Source organism: Balaenoptera physalus (assembly GCF_965194825.1).
Source record: "Balaenoptera physalus genome assembly, chromosome: 16".
Classification (NCBI taxonomy): Eukaryota; Metazoa; Chordata; class Mammalia; order Artiodactyla; family Balaenopteridae; genus Balaenoptera; species Balaenoptera physalus.
In genome coordinates this window covers 520579-548421 of record NC_138898.1, presented here as the reverse complement: position 1 = coordinate 548421, position 27843 = coordinate 520579, and the positions used below count along the sequence as shown (strand labels likewise).

Genomic DNA, 27843 nt, shown 5'->3' with positions numbered 1-27843 from the left:
GCCTCCTGACGGGGGCACCGGCTGTGTGTTGCAGGAGGGGCCAGAGGCCGGCGCGGACGCGGGCGGGGCCAAGCTGTTCATGGCGGCCGTGAAGCAGGCGCTGAGCCAGGCCAGCTTCGACACCTTCACCCAGGCCCTGCGGGACTACAAGAGCTCCGATGACCTCGCCGCGCTGGCCGCTCACCTGGGCCCCCTCTTTGCCGAGGACCCCAAGAAGCACAGCCTGCTCCGAGGTGCCTTGGCCGGTAGAGGCCGCCGCCCGAGGGTCCCACGCCGGGGGCCGTGCTGCGGCCGTGGCTGACCTGCAGAGGGGCGGGTGGGGACCCCGTGCAGTGGCCGCAGGCCCAGACCCCGCCCCTCCCCGCAGGCTTCTATCAGTTCGTGCGGCCCCACCACAAGCAGCAGTTTGAGGAGGTCTGCCGCCACCTGACGGGCCGAGGCTGCAGCTCCCGGCCTGAGCACGGCCCCCGGAGGGAGGGAGCACAGCCGGCCCTGGACCCCAGCGGTGAGCCCGGCCCTGCCTGGGTGGGACCCTCAAACTCAGGCCCTGAGGGTGGGGTGGCACCTGGCCCTTGGAGTGGGTCCTCGTGTGGCCCAGCCTCCCTGTTCCTGAGGCTGACAGATCCATGCGGGGGGCCCCACTTCGGGGAGGTGTGGGCCCCCAGAGCACACATGGCCCGGGCCTCCCAGGAGGACCTGTGCCTGGGGAGTCGTGTACGCACAGGGGTCCTGGAGCCCCGTCCACCCCCGTCTCCACCTAGAGTGGGCCCTGCACGTCCAGGGCCTGGGAGGCGCTGTTCCCATTGGTTACGGAAGAGCCCATCTCTGGACGAGCCTTCCCCGAGGACGGGAATCACAGGGGGCCCCTGGGGTTGGCGAGCCCAGCCTGAGTCACGCTTCTGCTCCCTCCTGGACTGGGGTGTCCTTGTGCCTGGCCCCCATCTAAGGCAAGCGGGGAGGCCTGCCCGCTCCCAGCTGTCGGGGGCCTCCTGCTGTTGGCTCATGAGGGTTTGAGGCCTGGCCTCCCCTTGGACAGACCCGTCCCCTCCCTGGTCGTGCTCTGGACCCTCAGGGACCAGCTGGGCGCCTCCTTGTCTCCGTGTTTCTTCAGGAAGGAGGGCGCCTGACCCCAAGCTGACCGTGTCCCAGGGTGCAGCCAGGCAGCTGGACCCCCGCGAGCACCTGAACCAGGGCTGGCCCCACCTGGCCTCCGGGCTGCTCCCTGCAGGTACCTGGTCCCGGAAGAGGCTTTGGACCAGAGCCAGGAGCAGAGGGAAGAGCCTGGCGGGGAGGAGCCTCCTGGGGGCCGCTGTGGTTCTGCGCCCCCAGAGCAGGGGAGGCCAGCGTGGTTTCCTGGGAAGCTGGTGGACTGAGGTGTGTTACCTTCCCACCAGGAGACCCCAGCCGCCGGCCTCCTGAGGGGTCTGGAGCCCCTGGAGCAAAGAAGCACCCGCCCGCTGTGAGTGCCTACCTGGCCGATGCCCACAGGGCCCTGGGGGCCACAGGCTACAGCCAGCTCCTGGCGGCGCTGACCACTTACAAGCAGGACGACGACTTCGAGAAGGTGGTGGCCGTGGTGGCCTCACTCACCACCGCAAAGCCTGAGGACTTGTCCCTGCTGCAGAGCAAGTGGCCCGCGTGGGGGGCGGGCAGTGCGGTGGGCGGCGGGCAGTGGGTGGGCGGCAGGGCCACGCCTGAGCGATGCCACGCCTGAGCCATGCTCCGCGCTGCCAGCAGGGTTCGGCATGTTCGTGCGCCCGCACCACAAGCAGCGCTTCCGGCAGACGTGCGTGGGCCTGGGCGCCCAGGCTCCAGGACCCTGGGAGGGGAGCCCCGCTGCGCCTTCCGACCTCGTCTGCGGGGCTCGCGGGCCAGGTAGGGCCGCCTGCCTAGTGCTCCTGCCGCCCTGTCGCCCCAGCCCCCCTCAGCCCTGGCAGGGTGGGCAGGTGGGCAGCAGGGAAGTGCCAGGCACCCCTCGTACTCACTCCCTCCTGTCTCCAGGCCCTTCACAGCCAGAGAAACCCCCCGGGAAGACCCAGAGCAAGATCTCCTCCTTCCTTACGCAGAGGCCGGCTCGGGGGGCAGGGGCTCCTGGCCGGCCCCCCCCTGCCCCCTGCGGGCAGGCACAGTCCGAGTGGGGTAGGTCTCGTGGGAGGGGCTGCAGGGACCATTGGGAGTGGGGGCCCGGCCCGAGCAGGCCCGTGGCGCTCACGTCAGCCCCCTTGCAGTGGGCTTGGTGTGTCCTGGCTGCAGGGCGGAGGACGTGGTCCCCTTCCAGTGCCCCTCCTGCGACTTCCACTGCTGCCGGGCCTGTTGGCGACAGCACCTCCAGGTCGGCAGCCAGACCCTGTGGACCCGGCCGTGTCCCCTATGGACGTGGCCTGCTGGGCGTTGCCCCACATGGTGGGCTGCGGGGCTGGGGTGGGCAGTGGGGTCTGGCAGGTGTGTCCAGCGCCCTCTCTCCACAGGTCTCTAGGACGTGCCCAGCCTGCCATGCTGCCACCAGAAAGCAGAGCCTCACGCAGGTCTTCTGGCCGGAGCCCCAGTGAACGTTGAGACCCTCTGGGCGCTGCAGGGTCTGCGGGGGCTGAGGCTGCTCTGGCCTGGGGCGCCGCCTGGACACTTGCCTGTGGGCTGGGGGTGGGCCAGGCCTGGTAACCAGAAACCCTTGGCCAAGAGCGCACCTGACGGGGAGGCCAGTCCAGTGGCCGTGGGGGACCTCTGAGACGGCAGCAGGATCTCGGCCCCCTGTGAGAGGCCCCGAGGCCACCGTGGGGTCTGGGGTGGGTCCACTGGAAGGTGCTTCCCCAGAACTTCCCTGGCCGCCAGCTTGTGGGTGGAGCCCCAGCAGGAAGGAGGGGAGCCCTGCACCTTCTGTCCCGGGGACCTTCCAGGGACCTGCTTGTTGCTCAAGGGCCAGGGTTCTAATAAAGCTGCTGGCACTGCTGGGAAGCAGTCTGTGTGGCCTGGCCTTGGTGGTGGGGTGGGGGAGCCTGGAAGGAAGGAGGCGCCTGGGCAGCCGCCCTCGCACCTGGTTTGTTCAGAGGGGGAGCCGCTGCCCCCTCCATCCGCTGGTTGCTGGGCCTGGTAATGGGGTCAGGAGCTGCCCGTGGTGCTGGGGGCCCGCACGGGAACGTCCTGGCACTGGACTCTGCGGAGGGAGGGGTCAAAGCCTGGGCCCCCAGGTGGCCGACCGCTCCCCTCAGGCGGGGCGGGGCTCCGCGGGGGCGTGGCCAAGCCAGCCCTTATAGGACGCGGCCCGGGAGGCCGCTGCCACTCCAGCGAGACCATGAGGCCCCCGCTGTGGCCGCTGGTGGCACTGCTGCTGGCGCTCGCGGCGCGAGGGACGGCGGCGGGCGCGCCCACCTACCCGTGGCGGGACGCGGAGACGGGGGAGTGGCTGGCGTGCGACAAGTGCCCCCCGGGCACCTTCGTGCAGCGACCTTGCGGCCGGGACAGCCCCACGACGTGCGGCGCGTGCCCGCCGCGCCACTACACGCAGTTCTGGCACTACCTGGAGCGCTGCCGCTACTGCAACGTTATCTGCGGGGAGCGCGAGGAGGAGGCGCGGCCGTGCGGGGCCACCCACAACCGCGCCTGCCGCTGTCTCCCCGGCTTCTTCGCGCACGCGGGCTTCTGCCTGGAGCACGCGCTCTGCCCGCCCGGCGCAGGCGTGGTCGCCCCCGGTGGGTGCAGGGCGGGGCCGGGGCGCCGGGCCCTCCGCCGAACGGAGCCAACACGGCTCTCCTGACCCTGGCCTCCCCGTTCGTCCTCAGGCACCCCCAGCCAGAACACGCAGTGCCAACCGTGCTCCCCGGGCACCTTCTCCGCCAGCAGCTCGAGCTCGGAGCGGTGCCAACCCCACCGCAACTGCACGGCCCTGGGCCTAGCCGTTAACGTGCCGGGATCCCCGTCCCACGATGCCCTGTGCACCAACTGCACGGGCTTCCCGCTCGGCTCGCTGGAGCCGGGGGCACTGGGTGAGCGGGGCGGGGGGCGCAGAGGCCTAGGTGGGCTCCTGGGAAGGGCTTCCGGAAGCGTGGTGAGGGGCAGCCTAGAGGATGCACTTGACTGAGGGCGTCAGCGCTGGCGAGTGATGCCGTTTCCCGCCGACGTTGGGAAACAGGCTTCGAGGGTTTAAACAGCTTGCGGGAGGGCACGGCAGCGAACGTGGCGGGTCCCCTTCACGTCGCATCCCACCCCGGGCATCGGCCCACGAGACCCGCCTCCTTGCCGGCCGAGTTTCCCGCGGTCGCCCCGGACCCTCCAGCACGGCTCCCGCCTCACCCACTCGTTAGCGGGCGGGGATCCCTCGGTCCTGTCTCCGCGGGGCGCGGAGGGACGCGCACGGCGCGCTGGCAGTTAACCGAGTACCCCCTCGCCCCTCCCTCCCGCAGAGACCGAGGAGTGCCAGCGAGCCGTGGTCGACTTCGTGGCTTTCCAGGACATCTCTCCCAGGAGTCTCCAGCGGCTGCAGCAGGCGCTCGCGGGCCCCGGGGCACGGAGTCCGCCGCCGCCGCAAAGGGAGGACCGCGCGGCGCTGCGGCGGAGGCTGTGGCGGCAGCTCACGGAGCTCCGCGAGGCGCGCCCCGGGACGCTGGGGGCGCGGCTGCTGCGGGCGCTGCGCGCGGCCAGGCTGTCCGGGCTGGAGCGCAGCGTCCGCGAGCGCTTCCTCCGCACGTGCTGAGCACCCTCCCCGTTATTTATTCGCTCCCGGCCCGAGCCCCCCGCGTGGGCGGCCTCCAAGTCGCACCTAAAAAGGCTTTGGACCCGGCCCCTGTGGCGTTAAATTTATTTTTCATAAAGCCGATTGGCAAACGAGTGTGGTGTCTGGCCAGCGCGCGGTGGGCACACCTGGCAGGGGACACCTGGGCGGCTGCCCGGGCGCGGCCTGCTGCCTCCCCCCCCCACCACTGGGACAGACCCTCGATGGGGGGAGGGTTGTGGGAGACGGGGACAGCAGGTGGCAGCCGTCCCCAGGCCTCACTGCGTGATCCTCCCCGCCCCAGTTGTGCGCTCAGTGGTTAGGACGGTGTGGAGGGAGGGTCGCCCAGTTCCCGGGCTCTCACTGTGGAACAGAAGCCAGCCCGGAGTGGTCAACCCGCCAGCCCATGCACCCTGGGGCACCAGAAGCGTCCCCATCAAGTTACCCCTCCTTTGGGCTCCACCCTCAAAGCAGCAGGGGATTTCCCAGCAAGGGACCAGCCAAGACCTCCCGGTAGGACAGCGTGTCTCACTCGCTTTCTGGGAAATGTCGCTTTTCCCTTCTGGGGCAGGCTTGGATGAGGGCTTGACTCATCAATCCAGGGCGACTCCCAGTCCTGGCTTGGCAGCCCCCTGCCTGACCCCCAGGAAGGGCCCCAGGGGAGGCAGGGTCACAGCCCCCCACTCCCCCATGACTCACATCAGCTGCAGCTGGTCCCCATCCCCAGCCCTGACTCATCCCTTTCCCAGCATCTCCTCCTGGGCCCCATCAGGGAGAGCAGCTGGGGTTGTGACCCTCAGACACGAAGCCACCAGGCCTCTGGAGGAACGGTGGACAGGAGCCACTCCAATTGTCTTTATTTCTTTCACCCACGGCTAGGCTCATGGGGGGTTGGCAGCTCCTGCAGGGGCCGTGTGGGAGGGTCCTGAGGACCAGCCTTGCCTGGAGGGCCTCTGCTCCTGGACACAGGCCTGGAAAGGGATTTCTAGATGGCTCGCCCCAGCCCTAAGGGGGACCCCGCCCTTCACCGCCAGCTGGAAGCGCAGGCCCAACACACCACCAGCCCAACCCCCAAGGTGGTAACTGCGGTCATCCTAGGTGGGTGGCAGGCAGGCTTGCGGGGGGCAAGGGGGGGCTGCCCACCCCCAGCACAACCGCCTAGCTTCACCGTCCTTGCTGGGATCAAAACAAGGTGGTTGGGCCAGTGGCGGGGGCACACAGCCTCCCAGGCAGGTCTCCCCTGCCCCGTCCCGAGGCTGCATCGGGACAAGGACGGAGGCGAGCCCAGGTCTCCCTCGAGGTGACACCAGCCCCCCAGCCTGCCTCCAGGATCAGGGAGGACAGAGGTTGAGGACAGCCATGGCCCCCCAGCCCCCTCCGTGGGCACGATGCATGGAGCAACCCTGGGCACTGTGAAGGGCCCCACACCTCTGGAAAAACCCAGTTCCAAGCAGCTGCCACACAAGGCCCCACGAAGGTCCAGGCCAGCAGGCCTGCTGGACAGCAGCTCCAAAGCGAGTGGTGGCCTGCCAAGGCCTCACCCCGGGGCCCCCAAACTGGGCCTCGGGGTCGGGGTCCAGGCCCAATGTGGGGGTCTGGTGGGGTCCCGGCCGCCCCAGCTCCCCTCAGCAGAAGAAGCCTCCGGATGCCTACGCTTTTCTGGATACAGAGAAGTTTGTCTTAGAAGAAAAACAAAGCAAGTAGAACCACCACAAGGCAAAGCCAACCCAGCCCCCAGGGGGATCAGTGGCGCGGAGCCAGCAGGAGCTCTTCGGGACGAGCGGTGGGAGCCCTGGGCCGGCTGTGCCTACGTGATGTCCCGCTGCCGCGGCGGCCGGTGCACATTCCGCACGACGCACTTCACCATCCACTCGATGCCCTCGCGCACCCCCTTGCTGTGGAAACAGCGGGTGTGAGGCGGGGCCAGCCGTGGCCCCCGGCGCCCAGGGCGAGCCCCACTCACCCCGTGAGGGCCGAGCAGGCCTGGGTCAGGCAGTCACGCCTGCCGATCTTGGAGGCGCAGTCGCTGAACACAGTCTTGATGTCCGGGATGGAGAGGCAAGTCTGGGGGAGGCGAGGCCGTGAGGATCAGTCTCAAGGCCCGGCCCCACCCCAGGGCAGTTCCTAGAGCTGCGGGGGGCACCCTGGGGCTACTCTGTCCAGGAGGGGTCCTGCCTGGCGAGCAGCCTCAGAGGAGCAGGTGTCAGGGAAGGTCTACAGGGAAGCAGGTGGTGGTCCGAGACGCACCCTGGCAGCCATAACCGAGATGCTCCAGGATCGCGCCACCGGCCTGCTCAGGGCCCCCTCCACGCGGATGGCCGCTGCACCTCCACTGGCCAGTGGTCCAGGGGGTGAGGCCGGCACAGCTGCCGTGCTCAAGGGCAGCAGACAGATCGGGGTCAGGGCTGACTCCCACCCTGGTCCCTCTGCATTTTCTTTCCAGAGCTTTCACCTGGGTCTGCCCAGCAGGAGGCTCCCGGTCCCTGGCAGCAGGGCAGCCAGAGGCCTGGGGTGGGGAAGGGGCTCTGCCCCCGGGGCAGCCGTGCTCTGGTGTCTGAGAAAGGCAGTGGCCCTCCCCTGGGCAAGGCACCCTGTCCCCTGGGAGTGGGGCCCACCGGGCCCAGGGGCTCACCTCAATGTCCTGCTTGTTGGCCAGCACCAGGATGGGGACACCGTCCAGCGCCTCGCTTGTGACCATCTTCTCTGGGGCGAGCGGAGAGGCGGCAGTGAGCGCCCTTTGTCCGCCTCTGCCCAGAGGTCCCCAGGCCCTCGCAGACCCCCTACAAGTGTGGACGCACTCGGCCGGGGCCCTCCTGACCTGGCGCCGCCCTCCTCCCCAAGCCCAGCTCTGGAAGCGGGCTGTGCAGACGGGACCACGCGCTCCCCGCCTCCCGGGCCTGGCCAGCCGCACACACCGAATGCTCGCTTGGACTCGGACAGCCGCTCCTCGTCCGTGGAGTCGATGACGTAGATGACTCCGTGGCACTCCGCGTAGTACTGGGCGGGAGCAGAACAGGGTGCTGAGCTGCGGGCACCCGGCCACCTCGAGGCAGCCCCCAGCTGGAAGACCCTTCTGGGGTGCTTCCTGGGGGCGGGGAGGTAGGGCAGAGTGGAGAGGCGCCCCAGACCCCCTGGGCTGGGGTTGCCACCTCCCTCGCCCACTTGCCGGGTGCTGTGCTCCGAACACCACTTCAGCCTCCGCTCCTAGGACCCGACCACACCTGCTGGCCTGACGGCGGCCAGAGGGAAAGGGATGGGGCTCGGGGTCTCAGCAGACCTGGGGGTGGGGGCAGCGGCGGCTTGCCATCGGGGAGCTACGGAAAGCCCACCGAGGGGCGAGTCCAGAACATTCAAAGCAGCTCTGTCCCCTGCGCGGGACAGAACCAACAACTGAGCCAGTGCCAGCGAGCTCGGAGCTCTGCAGGCTGGACCAGGGCTGGGAGGGCGGCCGGCCCTGGGTTCCCTGCCAGCAGCGGCCACACAGGAGCCACCTCGACACTTAAAACCACCAGAGCCCAGGGTACGGGGAGAGCTATGGGGGGTGAACGGCAGCACCCCTGGGAAAGGACAGACACACGAAACGGGCCTGGCAAGTCAGCCTTCTGTCCCGATCAGAAAAGAGCACGGAAATGCCCACGTTGGCAGAGCAGGTGACCCCCCCCCCCCAAACGCCCACTCCAGCTCCTGCCCAGCGTGAGCCCAGGAATCCGGAACACCCACATGTCCCACAGGGCATGACGCCAACTTGTCCCCACCACCACCACCCCCCTCCCAGTACAAGTCAAGCCTTTGTACCTACACTCGCTACAGAAAAGGAAGCCCGACATGGGTGGCCTCCGGGTCTGCAGACCGTGTGTCCCACACCCAGGGCCTCTCTGGCCAGCCTGCTGGGTGACGCAGGGCCAGGAGCTGCAGCCCGACCGTGGAGGCCTCCGAGGCAGGAGGGGACAGCGTGGGGATTGCAGCGAGCCAGTGAGGGAATCACCGCTCTGCCCCTGGGGCCCCTGTGGTGGCAGGGGACTTCAATCCATGTGCAACCGGGCACCGGCAGACGGGGCGCCGGCAGACGGGGCCAGGTCCACCGCCACGCCCTCGGGCATCGGGTGACGGCCAGGCAGCAGCGGCAGGGATAGGAGCGGCACCCCTGGGGCTGAGCGTGAGCCAAATCCAGAGCGCGAGGGGCTGCCCTGAGCCCGCGGCACCCGCCGTGCCCAGGCCCTGATGGTAGTGTCACCTGTGGCCTCGCACTAGAGGGCTCTCTGCTGTGGCCTGGAGGGACAGAGGCCAGAGGTCACCCTTGTGGCAGGGCGCCAGGTGGTCTGCTTGGTCCGCAGACCTGGCCTGAGGCTGGCACGCGCACAGACCCGTGAGCAGCAGTGTGCGGCACGAGCGGAGGTGTGGGGTAGACGGAGAGCAGTGGACACGCGAGTGAAGATCCGCCAGACCGTGCCGGATGGCACGGGGGCGGGGGGCCTGCCACGACATAGCGTCTCAGAACCAGAGGGGGAGCAGGAGCCCCACTTTCCACCCCTCCTGGTGACTCAGAGTTGGGGTTAGGGGTGTGGTCACCTCCATGCTACCTGCTCACAGGGGCCAGCAGGGCGCCCACCCTGGCAGGGGCACCTGACGCCACAGGCAGGCGGCAGGGCACCCACTCCACCCGAGTCGCGGAGCACGCGAGCAGCCCAGGGTCCCTCCGAGACGGCAGGCTCAGCGATCGGGGCTCAGCCCCTCGTGATGCGGCAACGAGGCCACGCCACCAACAGACGTGGAAGCTGGTGGGGGGATGGGAGGGCACGACCAACCCGGCTTTCCCTCAGGAGGGGCCGGTCCCCAAGCAGAGGCGTGTGTGTGCAGGTGCACCTGTCACCGGCCGTGGCCTGGCTGCCATGACAAGCAGTGCACCCGGTGCAGATCCCCTTGCTGGCTCCTGCAAGACCCACTCTGACCCATAAAGAGCCACCTGACCATGTCACAGCCGCCCAGGGCAGCCCACCGGGGTGACCTGCCACAGGGACGGAGTCCCAGCCAGCTTCACGCGACGTGGGGCAGCATCTGAGATGACCCCGCCCCTGCCCAGGCCCACGTCCCCCCCACACACACTTGCACCCCAACCTCTGCCGCAGCATCTGCCCCCGAAACCCTGGCCTATGACAGAATGTCAGGACCTGTTTCACACTCCCCGTGTGAGTCTAGAGTTTGCACAGACAGCCCCTAGCTTGGCTCTGCCTTGGTCCGACTTAAATGGCCACAGGGGGTCTGTCAGTGACCTTCTGGCTGCAGGATGGAACCTGTCCTCTTGGCTGGAGGTCAGGATGGGGGGGGACACTTTGGGAGGAAAAAGGAAAAAGTGACCAGGTACCTGCTGCTGGGGTCAAACCAGAAATCAAGACCAGGGCACTGACCCACCGGCAAGTGCTGGGATGGGCACATCTGCCCCCAGAATCAGGGTGAGCCTGTCTGTGCCCCCGGCACTAGGCTGTACCAAACCCGCCACGCCAATCCATTGGGAGGGGGCTGAGGGAAGAAGCTTGTCCTGCCCTGTTCTCTACTGGACCCCAGTGCCTGGCACAGGCTGAGCTGAAGACCGACTCCAGTCTTGAGGTCTCAGAAATGCTTCAAACCTACCTCGAAAGAGGAGACACGTGCTGTGGACCGTGGAGGACACCCTCCCCTGATGGGGAAGGAGCCAGCACGGAGGACAGGTCCTAAGCTAGGACTGAGGGAGGACGCAGTAGGTGAGACTCAGGCCCCGGTGCTGCAGCTGAGCACCAAATAGGCGTTGCGTCTCCCCCACGTCTGCTCCTCGACCATTCTTCGTCTCGTCCTGTTCTGATTAGCAACAAAATCTCTAAGCCAAAAGGAACCAAGTTTGTCCCTGCTCCTGGGGAGAGTGACTTGGGAACTGGGATGGAGGCGAGCCTCAGGAACCAGGTGGGTGATGGAAAACAGCAACAGGAAGGAGAGAAGGGGAGTGCCAGGCCTTCTGAGGAAAGGGAGGAAGAGACCACGGTGCCAGCTAGAGAGATGGCACGACAGGCAGGCCAGGGAGTCTATGTGGCACCCGCCCATCTTACCTTGTCCCACAAAGACTGCAGCTCCTCCTGCCCCCCTAAGTCCCAGAACATGAGGCGGGCCTTTCCAAAGTCCACAGTGCCGACTGGGGAGAAAAGGAGACAGGTGAGGCTGTGGCCTTGGTCCCTGACACACGGGCTCCCAGCTCTCCCGGGAGGAGCAGGCGGTGCCGGCGCTCCGTGATGCTGGGGCCAATGGGAGCCGGAGCAGCGGCCTCACCCTCGGCCTTCGTACACCGCAGCATCCTCAGGGCTCTGCCCCCAAACCCACAGCCCTAAAGGACGCCCTTACTGTTTAGGCCCACAGTGGTAGTGATTTTGGACAGAGTCATCCCCTTGTAGTTCTTGTTGAACCGCGTCTTTGACTGCTCCAAGAAGGTCTAAAGGCAGAGAGAGAGGCGTGAGATGAGAGCTGGGAGAGTTCTCATGGCTGCTTCACAAGTACCCCTACTTGGGCCTATTCCTTTAAATCGAAGCAAAACAAAACAAAGTTTTGCTTTCAAGGCAGCTAGCGGTAACTGTCCCATGGCCTTAAGCGAAGTTCGGATCCTATCTGGGTACAGAACATGCAGCTAAAAGCATAAAACCAACAAGACCATAGGGCACCGGGGGAGTAGGGGTGTTGACACGGAACCGCACGTACCGTCTTCCCGGCGTTGTCCAGACCCAGGATCAGGATGCAGTACTCGTCCTTCCGGAACATGTATTTGTACAGGCCTGACAGCAGCGTGTACATCCTGCCCTGGGAACCCGAGATCGGTCACGGGCGAACCGGCCCGCACCGCGCCTCCCCAGCACCCCCCCCCAGCATCCCCCAACGGGCAGAGGGTCTGTCTGCCCGCTTGACCGCTCAGAGCTGGAGCCCTGAGTGGGTCTCCTCCTGACCCGCCTCCCCTCAGCCCAGCACTGCCGCCGCCACCTTCGCCTCCGCAACTGCTCCCGCATCGGCCCGGAGCTCCCGGCGCCCTCGCTCCCACTCCCGGCCCGGCCAGGGCGCTCCGCTCGCAGGCAGAGGGCGGCCCGTCCCGCCCCGCTTCACCCCGAGCACGGCCCACTCTCCTCAGCCCGGGCTTCCCTCGGGCTTCGCTCCGCTCGGGTCTCCCCGCGCGCCGCCCGCCTCGCACCCGGCTCGCCGCGGGCGCCTCTCAGAGGCGGGGCGCGTGTGTGCAGGTGGAGGGCGGCGCGGACAGGCTGCGGACCGGCCGCCGGGCCCGGGCCCAGCTCCGCTCGCCCACCTCGACTTACCTGCGCCCGCCCGGCCGGGCCGCGGAGCCGGGAAGCCGGGGAGCCGTCGGAACCACAGCGCGCCTGGCCCTCCGACCCCACGCTGACCCCGCGCTGACCCCGCGTGGCGCCCGACGGGACGACGGCTGGCCACCCGGGGAGGGGCGGAGCCGTCCCGGCGGCCCCCGCGCCAGGCACTTCCGGCGGCGGCGGTGGCGGCGGCGGCGGCGCTCGGGCGGAAGTGCCTGTCGGCTGCGGGGGCGGAAGCGGGCGCCGGGCGGCTTTGGCCGGTGAGGCCGGCAGGCTGTCTGTGGCGGCGGCCGGGAGACGGCGCAGAGGAGGGCCGGGCCGGGGGCGAGGGGGTCTGGGCGACGTGGCCTGGGCCCTTGGTGGCGGGCCGAACGGGGGCGGGCGGCGCGGGGCCCGGGGAGTGGGCCCGGCCGGGGGCATTGGGCTGGGACGCAGAGACCCCGGAGGAACTTGACGGCAGCTCCCGGGAATGGAGCGGAGGCCGTGAGGCCAGCGGCCAAGGGCTGGCTCTGGCTCTTCTTCTCGGAGCTGGAAACTTCTCTCGGCCCAAACGGGAGGCAGGGCGGTTCACGGTTCCGCAGGCTGTCCGCCGAGGGCGGCGGTTGGCCAGCGCTCAGTGCCGGCCTCGCGGGGACGGCCGGTCCCGGGTTCATCCGGCTTCTCTTCCCCGCAGCTCTGGCTCCCACGCCTCCCTTCTGAGGACCCAGGGACCCGGCCCCTCCCAACAGGATGGACGAGGAGAGCCTGCAGACCGCCCTCCGGACCTACGACGCGCAGCTGCAGCAGGTGGAGCTGGCTCTGGGTGCTGGCCTGGATCCCTCAGAGCTGGCAGACCTGCGCCAGCTGCAGGGGGACCTGAAGGAGCTGATCGAGCTCACTGAGGCCAGCCTGGTGTCCGTCAGGAAGAGCAAGCTGCTGGCGGCGCTGGATGGAGAGCGCCCAGCCCAGGAGGATGCTGAGTACTTGGCTTTCCAGAACGCCATTGCGGAGGCAGTGGAGGTGCCAGTAGCCCCCGAGGCGGAACTGGAGACTGTTCCTATGAGAGAGACCGGGCCAGGACCCACGGAGCCTGGGCGGGAGGAGGACGAGGGGGAGGACGAGGACGGGGCAGAGCTGAGTGGGAGGAAGGTGAACGCTCCCTACTACAGTGCCTGGGGCACCCTGGAGTATCACAACGCCATGATCGTGGGCACCGAGGAGGCGGATGACGGCTCCCCGGGCGTGCGCGTACTTTATCTCTACCCCACTCACAAGTCCCTGAAGCCTTGCCCGTTCTTCCTGGAGGGGAAGTGCCGTTTCCAGGAGAGCTGCAGGTAAGGCCTGGGTTCCTGGGGCCCCTGGGGGCGTGGGGGGGGCGTGGATTGCAGACAGGATCAGGGGCTAGGTGGGCCGTCTGGGCTTTTAAGTTTTGTCCTTCTTTGCCCAGCAGAGTGCTGACAAGAAGAGAACTTGGGGGGCAGGGGATTCTTCTAGCAGTGTCCTTGTTTAGGTGTTTACTTGGATTTTCCTCGGGTAGATGAAGAAGTATGGAAGGGCTGATGCTGAAAAGAATGGACTCCCCACCCCCACCCCCGCTCCCATCACCAGTTTTATTCTTTAGAATGAAACTTCTAAAATTTACTTTTATTATAGAAGCTTTATTATAGAAGTTGTCAGACACGTACGAAGTTAGAGGGAGCGGCGTGCAGGCTGCCCGCGCTCCGGCTGCAGGCGTCACTGTGCGTCACGGTCGTGCCAGTCTTGTTGCAACTCTCCCTGCCTCTGGATTACCTTACAGCAGGTTGTAGAAATTACTGGGCTTTTCACTTCTGAGTACTTCAGGATATCACCGTAACCTAAGTGATAAGGGTGTTATTTTAAAAACTATCTCCATGTCGTCCTCACACCTACGGAATTTAACAGCAATACTTTGTTTCTATTCAAATTTCCGCAGTTGTAATGATGTTGCTTTTTGCTTAAACACATGACTTTAACTTTGTTTCTTTTTACTTTTTCTCTGCAAAGAATACTTACCGAGATTTCCAGGAGATGATTGATTTTTTTAGCCAATAGTCCAGGGTAACTTCCTTCAGTTCTTCCGTTGTCTTATTTCTTTATAGATTCTTGCTGGGCCCAAAGTCTTATTTGCTACATTTCCCCCTTTTTTCCTTTCTTTCTCTGTAAGTTTTGTAAAAGGCGTAGCGTGCATACAGGAAAGTGCACAGCAAATCAGTCATCAGCCTCCTCCAGCTTCCACAGGGTGGGCGCACCCCTATCCCCAGCACACAGTCAAGGAGCAGAGGAGGGAGCCCTCCATCCTTTCTGCCACTGGTCCCTCTGGAGGGTTCCTCCCTGTCCCTGTGCCATGTCCTGTGTGGGGATGAGAACTAACGTGTCCCTGTGCTGCGTCCTCTGGGCAGGCACTGTTCCAAGGGTTTCATGCGTGTTAACTCCCCTGGCAGCAGGCCCGCCAGGTAGGCCGTGTGGCTGCTGTGGCCGCTGGGCCTCCCAGGCAGCCGGCTCCCCTCTGCCGTGCTCTCCGCTGCCGCCTGCCGTCAGCTTTAGGCCCGGCCCGAGCAGCCCGCGAACATGCCCCTCACCACCTCCCGGGTCTCATAGTTACTTTCTTGCATTTGCTTTGGATTTTTAAAATTTACTTATTGAAAATTTTATTTTAAAGATAAAATAGACAGTGTTGCAGCACCCCGTGACCCACCACTCTGTCGCAGTCCCCTCCCCTTCTTGGGAGGCTCGTTGTCACATCTGTGGTGTGTTTCTCTCTAGTGTACATGAGACCTTTATAGACGTGTATCTGTGGATAGGACATATTTGTGCTTTATTTTCTAATTAAATGGTTAGCATGCAGGATGCTTCGTTTTGCAGCTCTTCTCACAGAGCGTGTTTGTGAGAAAAGTCCACGTTGATATTTATAGAACTATTTTGTGCATTTTAACTGCTGTGTTATTTTCCTCATGAATATGCCACATTTTATTCTGTCTCCTTCTGGTGTTTCCCAGTTTTGTTTTGTTTTTTAAATTTATTTATTTATTTATTTATTTTTGCCTGCATTGGGTCTTCGTTGCTGCGCACGGGCTTTCTCTAGTTGCAGCGAGCGGGGGCTACTTTTCCTTGAGGTGCGCGGGCTTCTTATTGTGGTGGCTTCTCTTGTTGCGGAGCACGGGCTGTAGAGCACACGCTCAGTAGTTGTGGCACACGGGCTCAGCAGTTGTAGCTCGTGGGCTGTAGAGCACAGGCTCAGTAGTTGTGGCGCACAGGCTTAGTTGCTCCGTGGCATGTGGGATCTTCCCGGACCAGGGCTCAAAACTGTGTCCCCTGCATTGGCAGGCGGATTCTTAACCACTGCGCCACCAGGGAAGTCCAGTTTCCCAGTTGTTATTTATTACAAACAACGTGCTGTGAACATCCTAGTGCACATCTTTTGTCCCTGGTGAGAATGTCCCCGGTGTGTAGCAGTGTGGAGAACACGCGCGTTTTCTGTCCTTGTGCGCCGTGCGGTTCCCAGTCCCTGGTCTGCTCCGTAGTCACCCTTGGTCACGTTCTCTTACTTGCAAATTCGTGCCCACTGAGAGCTGGGGAGGTGATCTTTTTTTTTTTTTTTTAAATTTATTTATTTATTTATATGTATATATATTTTTTGCCTGCGTTGGGTCTTCGTTGCTGTGCGGTGGCTTCTCTTGTTGCGGAGCACAGGCTCTAGGCGCGCGGGCTTAGTTGCTCCGCGGCATGTGGGATCTTCCCGGACCAGGGCTTGAACCCGTGTTCCCTGCATTGACAGGTGGACTCCTAACCACTGCACCACCAGGGAAGTCCCTGGGGAGGTGATCTTGATTGAACTTGTATTTCCTTAATTATTAGCAAGATTGAGCATTTTTTCGTACATTTGTTCTAACTTTATCGTTCTATGTTTCAATATTCTTATCCGTAAAACAGAGATGAAGCTGTCTCTCACAGTTGTTGGGAGAACGGGATGCGCTGATAGAAGTAAAAGAATATTGAACAGTAGCTAACATGTAGTAAGGACACAGTGGACTTCAAATTTTTGTCTTGTTATTGTAAAATAAAATCAGACAGAGGAAGTAAAGAAATAGCATGAGGAATCATTTTAACACCCTAGTACTCGCTGCTCAGATCAAAACTACAAATTTGCCAGTTACCTCAGGAGCCCCTCTGTTTGCCTCAGCCCAAACATAGCCTTCTCCCTCCTCCAAAAGAAAGCACTCTCCCGACTTTTATGATAATCACTTCCTTGGGTTCTTTGTTGCTTGTTACTCAGGTGTGGCAGGGGTGTAAACGTTGTAGTTTAATCTTGCTCACTTTTTAAGACTGCTGTGTCTGCACCCCGCCCCCCCCCCCCCCCCCCCCCCCGCCTTTCCTGGCCTCACAGTTTCACTGTTGAAGGACCAGACCCTTTGATCGTCATCGACCGCCCTGGTGCAGCCCAGCATGTTCCTGTGTTCACCGCAGGCTGGCATATGGATCCAGGGACCTGGTCACACTCAGGACCCCCAGTTGGGCATGTTTCTAGGTGTTGTGCTTTCGTCAGGAGGCACCTGATGTATAGCTGCCAACGGTGCTCAACGCCGAGATCCACTGATACAGTGTGGATTGCAAAAAAGAGCTCTTTAATTCTGTCAGTTCGTTTACTAGCCGAACGTTACAGAGAGATGCCTTTCCTTGTCTACAATTTGGCTACCTAGTGGTACAGATCATATGGAAAAGGCAGGATAATGCCGGACTTTCCTGTTTTGTTTTCTTGGTTTCCAAGATAGCAAATTGGTTCTCTTTCATCCTGAGGTGATAAATTGGCTTTTAAAAAAAATTTAATATCCTTATGGACTGATGGATTTAAATATATTTGATGAATTTCAGTCCACGGAGATTCTGATCTTTATTGAAACTCAAATTGTCTCACCCTTGCCAAGTGGGAGCTCCTTCAGGTTGGCTCCCACATCCTTTTGACACAGCCCCAGGAGTCAGGGTTTCCCACAGTCATCTGCACTCTTCCTACCCCAGACCTGAAGGCAGCCAAGTCTCCAAGAAGCCCTGGTTTCTTTTAATGGGAGATGGTATTTCACAACCCACAGTGGGGGCACTGGGACGCACTTTGCTGCTAGTTGGTTCATCGCTGTAGGCTTTTTCAGCAGACGGAGCTAGGAAATATAGGTGGACACACACTAATGTACATGTTAGTGTATATATACACATACCACATACTTATGTTTTTAAGGACAAATACCTTGTGAATTTATACTGATACTTCCAATTCAAATTAAGGACTGCAGCGTTTCTACTTAATCTTTTCTGGATCACATCTGTATTTCCTTCTTTATGCCAGGACTCTGGTTCTCAAGGACATAGGGAATGATGGGCTCCAAAGGACCCCTAACTAATTTGTTTTATCCCATTTTACACACACAGGACACTCAGAATAACAACATTCATTCTTCAAGTATGATGATTGAAAACTGTTAAAAGCATTTTTACATGTACTACTACCCACATTCTCTCTCTGTCTTTGTGATTGCACTAGATCTGCATTGTTGGATCTTGTGGTCATTACAGCCATTGTTTCCCTTTTACTCCCAACCTTAGTTCTAGAAGGACCTTTGCATTTCATGCTTACCATCATTCCATCTGTTGGTGTCTTTTTAGCATTTCGGTTGTCTGAGACTCGTTTTCTGGTAGATTCTTCAGGAAGGGCTCACAGGAATAATGTTTCCGGAGATCTGGCATGTTGATTAGGTTCTGTTTGTGTCTTTTATACTTGAAGAGCAGGTTTGTTGAATACAGTAAGTCCCCTACATACGAACGGGTTCTGTTCTGAGAGTGCGTTCGTAAGTGCAATTTGTTCATAAGTCCAACAAAGTTAGCCTAGGTACCCAACTAACACAATCGGCTATATAGTATTGCACTGTAATAGGCTGTTAATACTTTTCACACAAGTACATAAAAAAAAATACATAAAAAACAACACAAAAAATAAAACATTTTTAATCTTACAGTACCTTGAAAAGCACAGTAGTACAGTACAACAGCTGGCATGCAGTGGCACGTTTGCATCTTTGAAAGTCCGCAACTTGAAGGTTCGTATGTAGGGGACTTACTGTATAAGATTCTTGTCTCGTATTACTTTCCTTGAATATTTCATACAACTTACTCCATTTTGACATAAAATATTGTTGAAAAGTTTAATTTTTTCCCTTGTAAATCACATGCTCTAATGGTGTAAGGGTCCAGCTTCATTCTTTTGCATGTAGGTATCCAGTTTCCCAATACCATTTGTTGAAAGAACTGTCCTTTCCCCATTGAATTGTCATGACACCCATGATGAGATCTGACTGATGTGTGTGAGGGGTTATTTCAGGGTTCTCTCATCCAGTCCATTGGTCCACACCAATGGACTGGATGTGTTTATGCCAGTACATACTGTTTGGATGACTGTAGCTTTGTAGTAAGTTTTGAAGTCAGGAAGTACATAGTCCTCAAACATTTTTTTTTCTTCTCAAGATTCTTTTGGCTATTCAAGATCCATTGCATTTCCATATGAATTTTAAAATCAGCTTGTCCAATTCTGTGTAAAAGAAGATTGGAATTTTGATAGGAATTGCATTGCGTCTGTAGATCAATGTGGGGAGTATTGCCATCCTAATAAAATGAAGTCTTCTAATTTATGAACATGGGATCTCTTTCCAATTATGTAGGTCTTCTTTAATTTCTTTCGGCAATGTTCTGTAGTTCACAAGCCTTGGCTAAATTTATTTCTAAGTATTTTATTCATTTTGATGCTACTGTAAATGAAATTTCATTTTTAGATTGTGCGTTTTTAGTGTATTAAAATACAACTGATCTTTGTATGTTGATTTTATATCCTGTAACACTGTCAAATTCATTTTTTTAGCTCTAATAGGATTTTTTTGTGGATTATTTAGGGTTTTCTATATATACAATTATGTCATTGACAAATAGAGGTACTTTTGCTTCTTTGTTTTTATTTTTTTTTTTGGCTGCATTGGGTCTTCATTGCTGTGCGCGGGCTTTCTCTAGTTGTGGCGAGCGGGGGCTACTCTTCGTTGAGGTGTGCGGGCTTCTCACTGCGGTGGCTTCTCCTGTTGCGGAGCACGGGCTGTAGGCGCGCAGGCTTCAGTAGTTGTGGCACGCTGGCTCAGTAACTGTGGCTCACGGGCTCTAGAGCACAAGCCCAGTAGTTGTGGCACACGGGCTTAGCTGCTCCGCGGCATGTGGGATCTTCCCAGACCAGGGCTCGAACCCGTGTCCGCTGCATTGGCAGGCTGATTCCTAACCACTGTGCCACCAAGGAAACCCACTTTTGCTTCTTCCCTTCCAATTTGGATGGCTTTTATTTATTTTTCTTGCTTAATTGCTCTGCCTAGAACTTCCAATACTACACTGAATACAAGTAGCAAGAGCAGCCATTCTTGTCTTGTTCCTGATCTTAGGGAGAAAGCACCCAGTCTCTCACCACTGAGTGTGATGTGAGCTGTGGGTTTTCCATAGTCGCTGTTTATCAGGTTGAGTGTTGTTTTGGTTTTTTTAAAATATATTTACTTATTTATTTTTGGCTGCATTGGGTCTTCGTTGCTGTGTACGGGCTTTCTGTAGTTGCGGCCAGAGGGCACTACTCTTTGTTGTGTGCGGGCTTCTCATTGCAATGACTTCTCTTATTGTGGAGTGCGGGCTCTAGGGGCGCGGGCTTCAGTAGTTGTGGCACGTGGACTCAGTAGTTGTGGCTCGCAGGCTCTAGAGCTCAGGCTCAGTAGTTGTGGCGCCCAGGCTTAGCTGCTCCGTGGCATGTGGGAGCTTCCCAGACCAGGACTCAAACCCGTGCCCCCTGCATTGGCAGGCGGGTTCTTAACCACTGCGCCACCAGGGAAGTCCCTGAGTGTTTTTTAACATGTAAGGGTGTTGGATTTTTTTCAAGTATCTTTTCTATATCGGTTGACGAACTCGTTTTCTGTTAATGTGCTCTGTTTCGTTGAATGGTTTTCACCTGTTGAACCACCCTTGCATTCCTGGGATAAACCAAACTGAGTTGTGGTGTATACTCATTCTAAATGCTTGTTTTCTGGTTCAAGTTTTTACTTATTCTTGAGTGTATTTTCGTGAATATTGTGAAGCTGATGATCGAGTGGGGTGATGTTGGGGTTTTTTGTATGGGAAACTAATTTTAAATTTTTTCCTTATGAAATCCGTAGTGTGTGTTTTCCTGCCTCGTTGGTAACACCTCCTCTGTCTTGTGTGAATTTTGTTGTATGAGAGGCTCTTCCTGGGTGCACTTCATTCCATTGATCAGGCTGCCTGTGCTCTTGGTTGACATTCGCTTCATGGACACGCCGTTAACTACGCCCCATGGCTGGGAACTTAGGTTATTTCCGAGTCTTTCATGTTTGGGTCACATCCTTCTGGCTCAGTCTTTACATACTTTCATTATTGTTTTAGGGTCATTCCCTAGAAGCACTTGCTGGGTTAAGGGGGACACCAAATTTTACGGCTTCTACGAGTACCAAAAATTCTTGCAGGGAGGTTTAGTTGGCATCTGTGGTGTCTGGGTGTGTTGAGGGGGTGTTTGGCCAAATTCACCGAGTCTGGGCCTCTTTCCTTGGTTGAAGAGGGCTCTTCAAGCACCGTGCCCACTGCAGGACACGTGGGCCAGTTTTGCAGCTGCTGGTGCCACTGGCCGTTGGTGGTACCCTGGGTGCCTGAGGACAGTCAGGGGTGAGAAGGAACTGGCCAGAACCCCGCCAGGGAGGCATCCGAGGCCACCTTTGTCTGCTTGTGGAAGGTGACTGAAATGCCTCGTTTCCTCTCCTTTCTCCCCATGGGCTCCACCTAGGAGGACAGCCACGGCAGGGCTGGCTGTGTGTCCGGAGCGAGTGCCCGTCTTCGCTTACTCTCATGGGGTTAGAACCGCTTCCTCCTTGAAATGGGGGCACAGCAGGAGATGTGTGCGTGGTTGCTTCATGTCTTTATTTGGCAAAGTTAAAGGTTGCAGCCCTCTGTTCCCACTTCCTCCCCCACCCCCTCTCTCCCGGTTTTCATTTTGGTTTCACTGTTTCACTGACATCTAGAAGTCAAGGCAGCACTATTACAACCAGCTCCTTCTAATTGGCTGGGGAGGACTCAGTCCTGTGAGAGCACGCAGACACACTTGCCTTGATGACCTGTTGTATCTGGTGGAGAGGCGCCAGGGAGCTCTCATCACAAGGATGTCTACCAGCCATGTGTGTGCCTGTGTGTACATGACGCTAGCCCAGAAGGCTGGGGAGAAACTCGAAGCATCTTGTCCTCAGGGTACCCAGGTCCATCCTGAGAGTGAGAGCACAAGCACAAGTGTGTGTGTGTCCATACATGTGCATGCACATATGTACACATCTATGCACATGTGCATACACGTGTGCGTGTATATTGCATACGTGTGTGGGTGCGTGCTTATGTATACCGTGTAAGTGTGCATGTGTGTGCATATATGTGTACGTATGTATGCACGCATGTTTGTATGTGCACGTGTGCATACTTGTGTGCATGTGTGTATTGTGTGCACATGTACGCATGTGTGTGTATGCGTTTGTGCACACATGTATGCATGCATATATGTATGTGTGCGGGTGTATTGTGCATGTGTGTATACATATGCATGTATGGGCATGGATGTGTATATGTGCACACGTGTGCATGGGTTGTGTGCATACATGTGTACGCATGTGTTCAGTGTACACTGTGTGTGTGCGGGGGTGTTTGTGTTGCGTGTTTGTACACGTGTTCGGTGTATATGCGTGTGGGTGTGTGTGTGTGCGTGGGTGTATGTGGCATGTGTACACGTGTGTTCAGCAGAGATGGATGTAGACGTGTGTGTCTGTCTCCCTGTCCAGGCGGTGTCCAGGCAGGTAGACTGGATTCTCCCGGCTCATGGGGCCCTGGTGGCCGTATCTGAGTCTGCATCCCTGTGGCCCTCTCTGCAGGTTCTCCCATGGGCAGGTGGTCTCTGTGGATGAGCTGCGCCCCTTCCAGGACCCGGACCTGAGCTCCCTGCAGGCCGGCTCTGCGTGTCTGGCCAAGCGGCAGGATGGCCTCTGGTACCCAGCGCGGATCACTGGTGAGGCTGCCCGGGGCCTCCCTGACGGGGTCCTTTCTGGGAAGCCCTCCCCATGTGTCCCGAATTAGTCCTGCCTGACCACTCCTCTGTTCGGGCATTGGGATCCCACCCCACGCCCAAGAGGAGCAAGGTCCCGCCTTGACCTTGGCCCCACCCTGCTGCCAGCTTCCAGAGTGGCTCCTTCCATGTGTTGAGGCCACTGCCCTGCTGCCTCTGTGCCCCTCCAGATGTGGACAGCGGCTACTACACGGTCAAGTTTGACTCTCTGCTGTTGAAAGAGGCCGTGGTGGAGGGGGACAGCATCCTGCCCCCGCTGCGCACGGAGCCCGCGGGGTCCTCTGACTCAGACGGCAGTGACGTGGACGACCCCCGCTATGCTCGAGGTATGGCTGCTGCCTCCCCGAGGGGCTCCTGGCTGGCAGGGTTCCATACTGTGGTCAGTGCGAGGACGCGCTCGGGGCGGGGGGCAGGCGCGAGGCCCCCACAGCGGGCAGGGGAAAGGAGAGGGTGCGCGACGGGTCTGGGGCAGGTCCGGAGACCTGCAGATGCAGAAACCCAGAATGACGACAGTCCCACGCGAGCCACAGGAGTGGATGGGACGCACAGGAAGGGACGGTCTCCTGCAGGGCATGGGGGCCTGGCGGGTGGACAGAGGAACTGGCTAGCAGTGTCTGGCCCTCCCCCAGGGGGGTGTCCACCTGGGATCTGTTAGCCAAGTTGTCCATGCTGATGGAGGGGAGGACTGAGCCGGCAGGTAGAGGCGAGTACTGCTCTCTGTTAGGGGAACGGCGGCACCCACCTCCAGGGAATAGGAAAGGGGCCACCACGTGACCAGGTCGTGACCCTGAAGTGTGGAGAGGGCTGGGCTCTGCCGCAGGCTCTGCCTGTCGTTCGCACCACACAGCCCTGGGCAACTGGCAGGGAGCCAGGGGTGCCGGGGATTGGCCCTGGCCCAGAGCTGAGCTCTTGGGCTAACCTTGGCCGGAACCCAGGATGCCCCGCGTGCAGCGGGGTTAAGCTGTTGCTCTCTGACGCTTGCAGTGGTGGAACCTGGTGCTGCTGACCCCGGGATCTGCAGCTCCGCCTTCGCCGGCTGGGAGGTGCACACGCGGGGCATCGGCTCCAGACTCCTCGCCAAGATGGGCTACGAGTTTGGCAAGGGTGAGTGTGTGCTGCACGGGGGGGCGAAGGGCTCGCTCAGCACGGCCCCAGAGCCCAGTGGCAGTGCCAGCTCGGTGTACCCCCAGGTCTGGGCCGGCATGCGGAGGGCCGGGTGGAGCCCATCCACGCCGTGGTGCTGCCGCGAGGCAAGTCGCTGGACCAGTGCGCAGAGATCCTGCAGAAGAGGACCAGGGGCGGCCAGGCTGGCGTCAGCAGGCCCCCAAAGTGCCGGGGCAGAGGGGGCGGGCCTAGGGGCCGCCCACCGTCTCGCAGTGTGTTTGACTTCCTGAACGAGAAGCTGAAAGGCGGGGCTCCTGGGGCCCTGGAGGCGGGGGTGGCGCCCCCGGGGAGGAGGAGTGGCGAGGAGGTGTACCACGCCAGCAGGAGTGCCAAGCGTGCCCTGAGCCTGCAGCTCTTCCAGACGGAGGAGAAGATCGAGCAGACCCAGCGAGCCATCCGGGGCATCCAGGAGGCCCTTGCCCGCAATGCTGGCCGGTACGTGTGGGCCCTGCCCGTGGTGCCTGGGTGAGAGCTCGCCCTGACCCGAGGGCGGCGGGCCAGGTCTGAGGAGGGGCTGGAGTATGATGGGCAGTGCTGAATGGCAGGCCCCTCCCCAGGCACAGCGTGACAGCGGCCCAGCTGCAGGAGAAGCTGGCGGGAGCCCAGCGGCAGCTGGGGCAGCTCCGGGCCCAGGAGGCGGGCCTGCAGAGGGAACAGAGGAAGGCGGACACCCACAAGAAGATGACCGAGTTCTAGGGCCCCACACGTGGCGTGGACAGAGCTCAGGGACCCCGGTTCCCGCTGCCCTCAGGAAGACCAGCTGTCGCTCGACAGCTAGGATGCCACCGGAAGAGGGGCCAGCCCTCACAGTTGGCCTTCTTGCCGGCCTCAGGCGTGTGGTCACTGCTGAGAGGAGACAGGCTGCAGGGGTCCCTGTCAGGTCCCTTCCTGACACTTCCTTGACCATTGAGCCCACCTACCAGTGTCCTGGGCTGTCTCCTGAACAAGGACATTAAAGTGACTTCGTTGCAGTGTCTTTTAGTGGAGGCTCGGCTGGCTGTGGGGCCTTTGAGGAGGAGGGGTCTTTGCACTGGGTCACAGGGCTGGGCTGGGGGGGGTCCTGGGTGAGGGTCCTGCCCAGCACCCCGCCCAGAGGCAGAGGGCCCGGGAGGACGGGCATCCCTGCTGCTCTCCCAGACGCGGCCACAGCCTAGGGTGCCCCCCGCGTTGCCTGACTCCCGCAGACGGGTGAGCCCGGTGCTGCGGTGATGGAAGGAGACCGTGGCTGTGCGGGGCCCAGAGGGAGCGCCGTTATTGAGGCAGGAGGACCCGGCGGAGCGGGGGGTGTTGGCACCCTGGGTCCGTGCCCGCCTGTTTTGTCGCCCACACGCACCCACTGCATCGTGGGTGGAGACAACATGATTTAGGGCCTCCGATCAGCACCAGCTCGCAGCACACCCCTGCCAAGTCCCGTCTAGACCCCAGGCAGGGCCACAGCAGGTGGGTGAGGCTGCCGTGGCAGCTGCGTGAGAAGACGCGGCGTGGTGCACGGGCAGGAAGTGAGGTGGGGAGCTGGGCCGAGGGCGACACAGAGGCCTCGCGGCTCGAGGTGCCCAAGCTGCCCGCCACCCTAGGTGGCGGAGGAGGCGCACCAGCCCCAGCCTTGGTGAGTGCCCGCTTTGGCCTCCAGCCTGGCCAGGGCCCCGGGCCCCTTGGTGCCTTCCTAGGGCAGCTGAGGACAGGGGTCTGGGAAGACTGGGCACTACCAGGTCAGGGCATTGGGACCTGGGCCCTCTGGTGAGGAAAGCCCACTCCCTGGGTCTGAGCAGACTGGCCCCCACCTTCGGAGACAGCTCCATGCTGCTGGCCCCTCACCTCCGGCACCTGTGCCAAGACTCCAGGAAGCAGATGTCCGATGGCAGGGGCAGTTGGAGGGGAGGGATGGAGAGCCAGGGGTGGGGTGGTCAGTGTCTAAAGCAGCCCTTCCTGCCTGCTGACCCCCAGCTTTCCAGCCCCTCAGGGGGCCAGTCTCCGTAGTGGACAGCTAGGGGGCATCACCTGGACAGGAGCCATGCCTGGGTAGGACATGGCTGTAGGTGGGTCTGTGGCCTGTGGCTTGCTAGCCTGGGGCGTGGCCTGGGGGCCTCCCCAGCTCTCAGGTGTGGCCTCAGTGACCACAGTGGGGCCTTGGCCAGGTCCCAGCTGCCCTGCCCCTCCTCAGCTGCCCTGCCCCTCCTCAGCTGCCCTGCCCCTCCTCAGCTGCCCTGCCCCTCCTCAGCTGCCCGTGCTCGGCCATCACTTGAGTCATCCTTGCCAACTCAGGTCCTCATGGGGGCCAGGCAGAGCATGCCTCATCCCTCACCAGCAGCCCCTGGGCAGAGGCGGGAGGGTGGGCGCTGAGGCTGTGTCCCCTCGGCCTCCATAGGAGGGAGGGGCTGCTGAGCCTTGGGGTTTCCTGTGTGCTGAGTCAGAGCACTGGGGTGGGTGGGGGACCTTCCGGCAGCACAAGGTGCAGAAGTGGGGCTGTCAGGTTGGTGCCCAGTCCCTCAGCCCCCAGCACCCTGTCTTCTGCCCCCAGGCCCATCCACGGCTTCGCAGGATGAGGCCACAGGTACCCTCGGCCCCTCCTGCCCTCTGGGGCCTAGGGCGCCTCGCCCTGCTCCTCTGGCTGTGGATGTCATGCACAGCCTGCCACAGGTGTGACCGTCCCTGGCCCGGGTGGGGCCTGGCTCAGCTCTACAGCCAGAGGGGGCGGGACTCAGGCGGGCCCAGCACCTGCTGTCTACACACACGTCCCTACGGGCCTCTGACCCGCACCTCTGCCTCCCCGCTCTGATGACCCTCTTGCACCCAGGAAGCGGGCACAGAGGCAGCTGTCTGGGCTGCAGTGCAGTGTAATGCCAGCAGAAGCGGTGAGTGTCAGGGTGTCCCTGGGGCCAGCAGGGGACCGGCCAGCCTTCCTTGCCCCCACTCACTGCTGAGATGACCCCACCACTGCTCTCTCGGCAAGTCGGACACCAGACTGCATGAGCTGCACCGCAGCAGGCCCTGCAGCAGAGGTGAGCTGGTGGAAGGGCCGGGGCCTGGCGGTGGGCAGGCGTCCCCGGACCCCCAAGTAATCTCTGCCCTGCCCCCACCCTCAGCCCCACGGCCTGCCAGCATGGATCTGCGCCCACAATGGCTGGAGGCGTCCAGAGGCAAGACGACCAGGCCCCCGGCAGCCTTCGCACACCAGGAGCTGCCCCTGGCCACGCCCTCCACCGGCCCTGAGGCCACCTATTCCAATGTGGGGCTGGCTGCCATCCCCAGGGCCGGGCTGGCAGTCACCTCTGGGGTGTGGGCAGGGGCACAGCTGACCAGCAGCTGTGCCAGGCCTGGTCCCGAGGCCATACCCGTGGTGGCTGAGTATGCGTGTGTCCAGAAGCTCAAGGGAACAGATCGGGGCCCCCAAGGCCTGGAGCAGGAGAAAGTCGAGGCGACCCCAGCTGCTCAGGTGAAGTGAAGTGAGGTAGGGTGGGTGGGACTGGGCAGATCCTTGGCCGAGTGGATGGTGCTGACCCCTCCCTGGACCGGCTTCCTCTCTCCAGGTGGACATCCTGTATTCCAGGGTCAGCAAGCCTAAAAGGAGGGACCCAGGACCTTCCACAGACCAGCCAGACCCCAAGGGTGGGGAAGCGAGTTTGGCTCTGGGGAGTGACCTGGCCTACGAGGTCCTCCCTCTCAGGGGCCTGGGCATGGACAAGAGCCTCCTGGAAAACGTGTATGACAGCATCCAGGAGATGGGGGCTCCTGGGTGCCTGGAACCCCCCAGCTCCAACTCTTACCAGGAGAGGAGGACATGTGCAGGGCATGGAGACCCCCTGCTTCCTGTCTAAGCCTGGGGAGGGGTCTTCATCCCCTCTGCCCTGAACACCCAAGTACAGATGATCCTTCCTCCAGAGTGGGGTGCGACCTCAATAAAGCCCCAGCTCAGGGAGCATGAACACTGCTATACCTCAGCCTGCTCTTCTTGAAAGTCTGGGAGACTTGGCGGGGTGGGGTCTGGAAGGAGTGAAAACCTCTCCTTGGGAACGGGCTTCCTCCCGCTGGGGGTGCTGGGTGCCAGCGCCCTGTCACCTGGGGCCGCCGGCTGGTCGGGCTCAGAAGACCGAGTGGGGAGGGAGGCAAGCCCTGGCGGGCGGTCCTCAGGCCGAGGGGCTCCTCCGAGCGGTGAGCCGGCCCGCAGGGTGGCTACCCCAGGGTGGGACCTGAACCCTGAACGACAGGAAAGGCTCCACCACCCAGCCCCTGGAGTTACATAAGGGGCGCGGGAGGTGGGCAGTCGTGCGTTAAAGAATAACCTGCTCCCGGGAAGCCCGCCAAGGAGACGCGGCCTCCTCCCGGGTCCGGCAGCTCGCGCACGGGCACCCCTCGAGGAAGCCGGCCCGCCCCGGCGACGGGGGCGCCGGGGCGGGGGCCGGCGGGCGGGTGGGCGGGCGGCACAAGCCGGGCCCCCTCCCGGACCGGCGCGGGAGCAGCCAGCGCGGGAGCAGCCGGCC

At 61.2% G+C, this 27843-nt stretch overlaps 5 protein-coding genes across 12 annotated transcripts in view; 4 read left to right on the top strand and 1 right to left on the bottom strand.

The window, feature by feature from the left end:
- Positions 1-2952, top strand: part of RTEL1 (regulator of telomere elongation helicase 1) — a 28301-nt gene extending 25349 nt beyond the window's left edge. For 2 of the 4 annotated variants that reach the window (XM_082429421.1, XM_082429418.1), the window contains exons 29-36: positions 35-233; positions 368-505; positions 1112-1228; positions 1395-1625; positions 1738-1875; positions 2002-2139; positions 2229-2332; positions 2469-2952. In XM_082429421.1, the coding sequence (XP_082285547.1) occupies positions 35-233; positions 368-505; positions 1112-1228; positions 1395-1625; positions 1738-1875; positions 2002-2139; positions 2229-2332; positions 2469-2549 (1146 nt within the window). In that variant the 3' untranslated portion in view covers positions 2550-2952. The remainder of the gene's footprint in view (positions 1-34; positions 234-367; positions 506-1111; positions 1229-1394; positions 1626-1737; positions 1876-2001; positions 2140-2228; positions 2333-2468) is intronic. The other 2 variants (XM_082429419.1, XM_082429420.1) reach the window with 2 other exon arrangements.
- A 130-nt stretch (positions 2953-3082) lies between these two features.
- On the top strand, positions 3083-4819 carry TNFRSF6B (TNF receptor superfamily member 6b). Its single transcript, XM_082429432.1, has 3 exons — positions 3083-3686; positions 3777-3980; positions 4398-4819. Exons 1-3 carry the CDS (start codon positions 3290-3292, stop codon positions 4685-4687), a joined length of 891 nt encoding a protein of 296 aa, XP_082285558.1. The 5' UTR covers positions 3083-3289; the 3' UTR covers positions 4688-4819.
- ARFRP1 (ARF related protein 1) lies at positions 4776-12157 on the bottom strand. 4 transcript variants are annotated; one of them, XM_082429433.1, is made up of 8 exons: positions 12025-12157; positions 11423-11521; positions 11072-11159; positions 10783-10865; positions 7621-7702; positions 7338-7408; positions 6669-6769; positions 4776-6600 (listed from the first exon to the last, which is right to left on the bottom strand). In XM_082429433.1, the coding sequence occupies exons 2-8, from the start codon at positions 11513-11515 to the stop codon at positions 6513-6515; spliced, it is 606 nt and encodes a 201-aa protein (XP_082285559.1). In that variant the 5' UTR covers positions 11516-11521; positions 12025-12157; the 3' UTR covers positions 4776-6512. The 4 variants fall into 4 exon arrangements, 2 of the variants coding, with proteins under 2 accessions (XP_082285559.1, XP_082285560.1); XM_082429434.1 differs by having other exon boundaries at positions 11423-11516; positions 12025-12149; XR_014254691.1 differs by having other exon boundaries at positions 6562-6600; positions 7621-7790.
- A 46-nt stretch (positions 12158-12203) lies between these two features.
- ZGPAT (zinc finger CCCH-type and G-patch domain containing) lies at positions 12204-24341 on the top strand. Of its 2 annotated transcripts, none has more exons than XM_082429430.1 (7): positions 12204-12293; positions 12707-13346; positions 22011-22144; positions 22372-22527; positions 23186-23305; positions 23727-23800; positions 23923-24341. In XM_082429430.1, the coding sequence occupies exons 2-7, from the start codon at positions 12763-12765 to the stop codon at positions 24319-24321; spliced, it is 1467 nt and encodes a 488-aa protein (XP_082285556.1). In that variant the 5' UTR covers positions 12204-12293; positions 12707-12762; the 3' UTR covers positions 24322-24341. The 2 variants fall into 2 exon arrangements, with proteins under 2 accessions (XP_082285556.1, XP_082285555.1); XM_082429429.1 differs by having other exon boundaries at positions 23392-23800; positions 23923-24194.
- Positions 24342-24573: 232 nt separating this feature from the next.
- Positions 24574-27293, top strand: LIME1 (Lck interacting transmembrane adaptor 1; the record flags this gene model as incomplete). Its single annotated transcript, XM_082432076.1, is given in 6 exon segments — positions 24574-24592; positions 24625-24971; positions 26160-26288; positions 26292-26364; positions 26449-26798; positions 26893-27293. Coding segments are annotated over 6 exon segments (1206 nt in total). The 3' UTR covers positions 27181-27293.
- Positions 27294-27843: the final 550 nt, after the last annotated feature.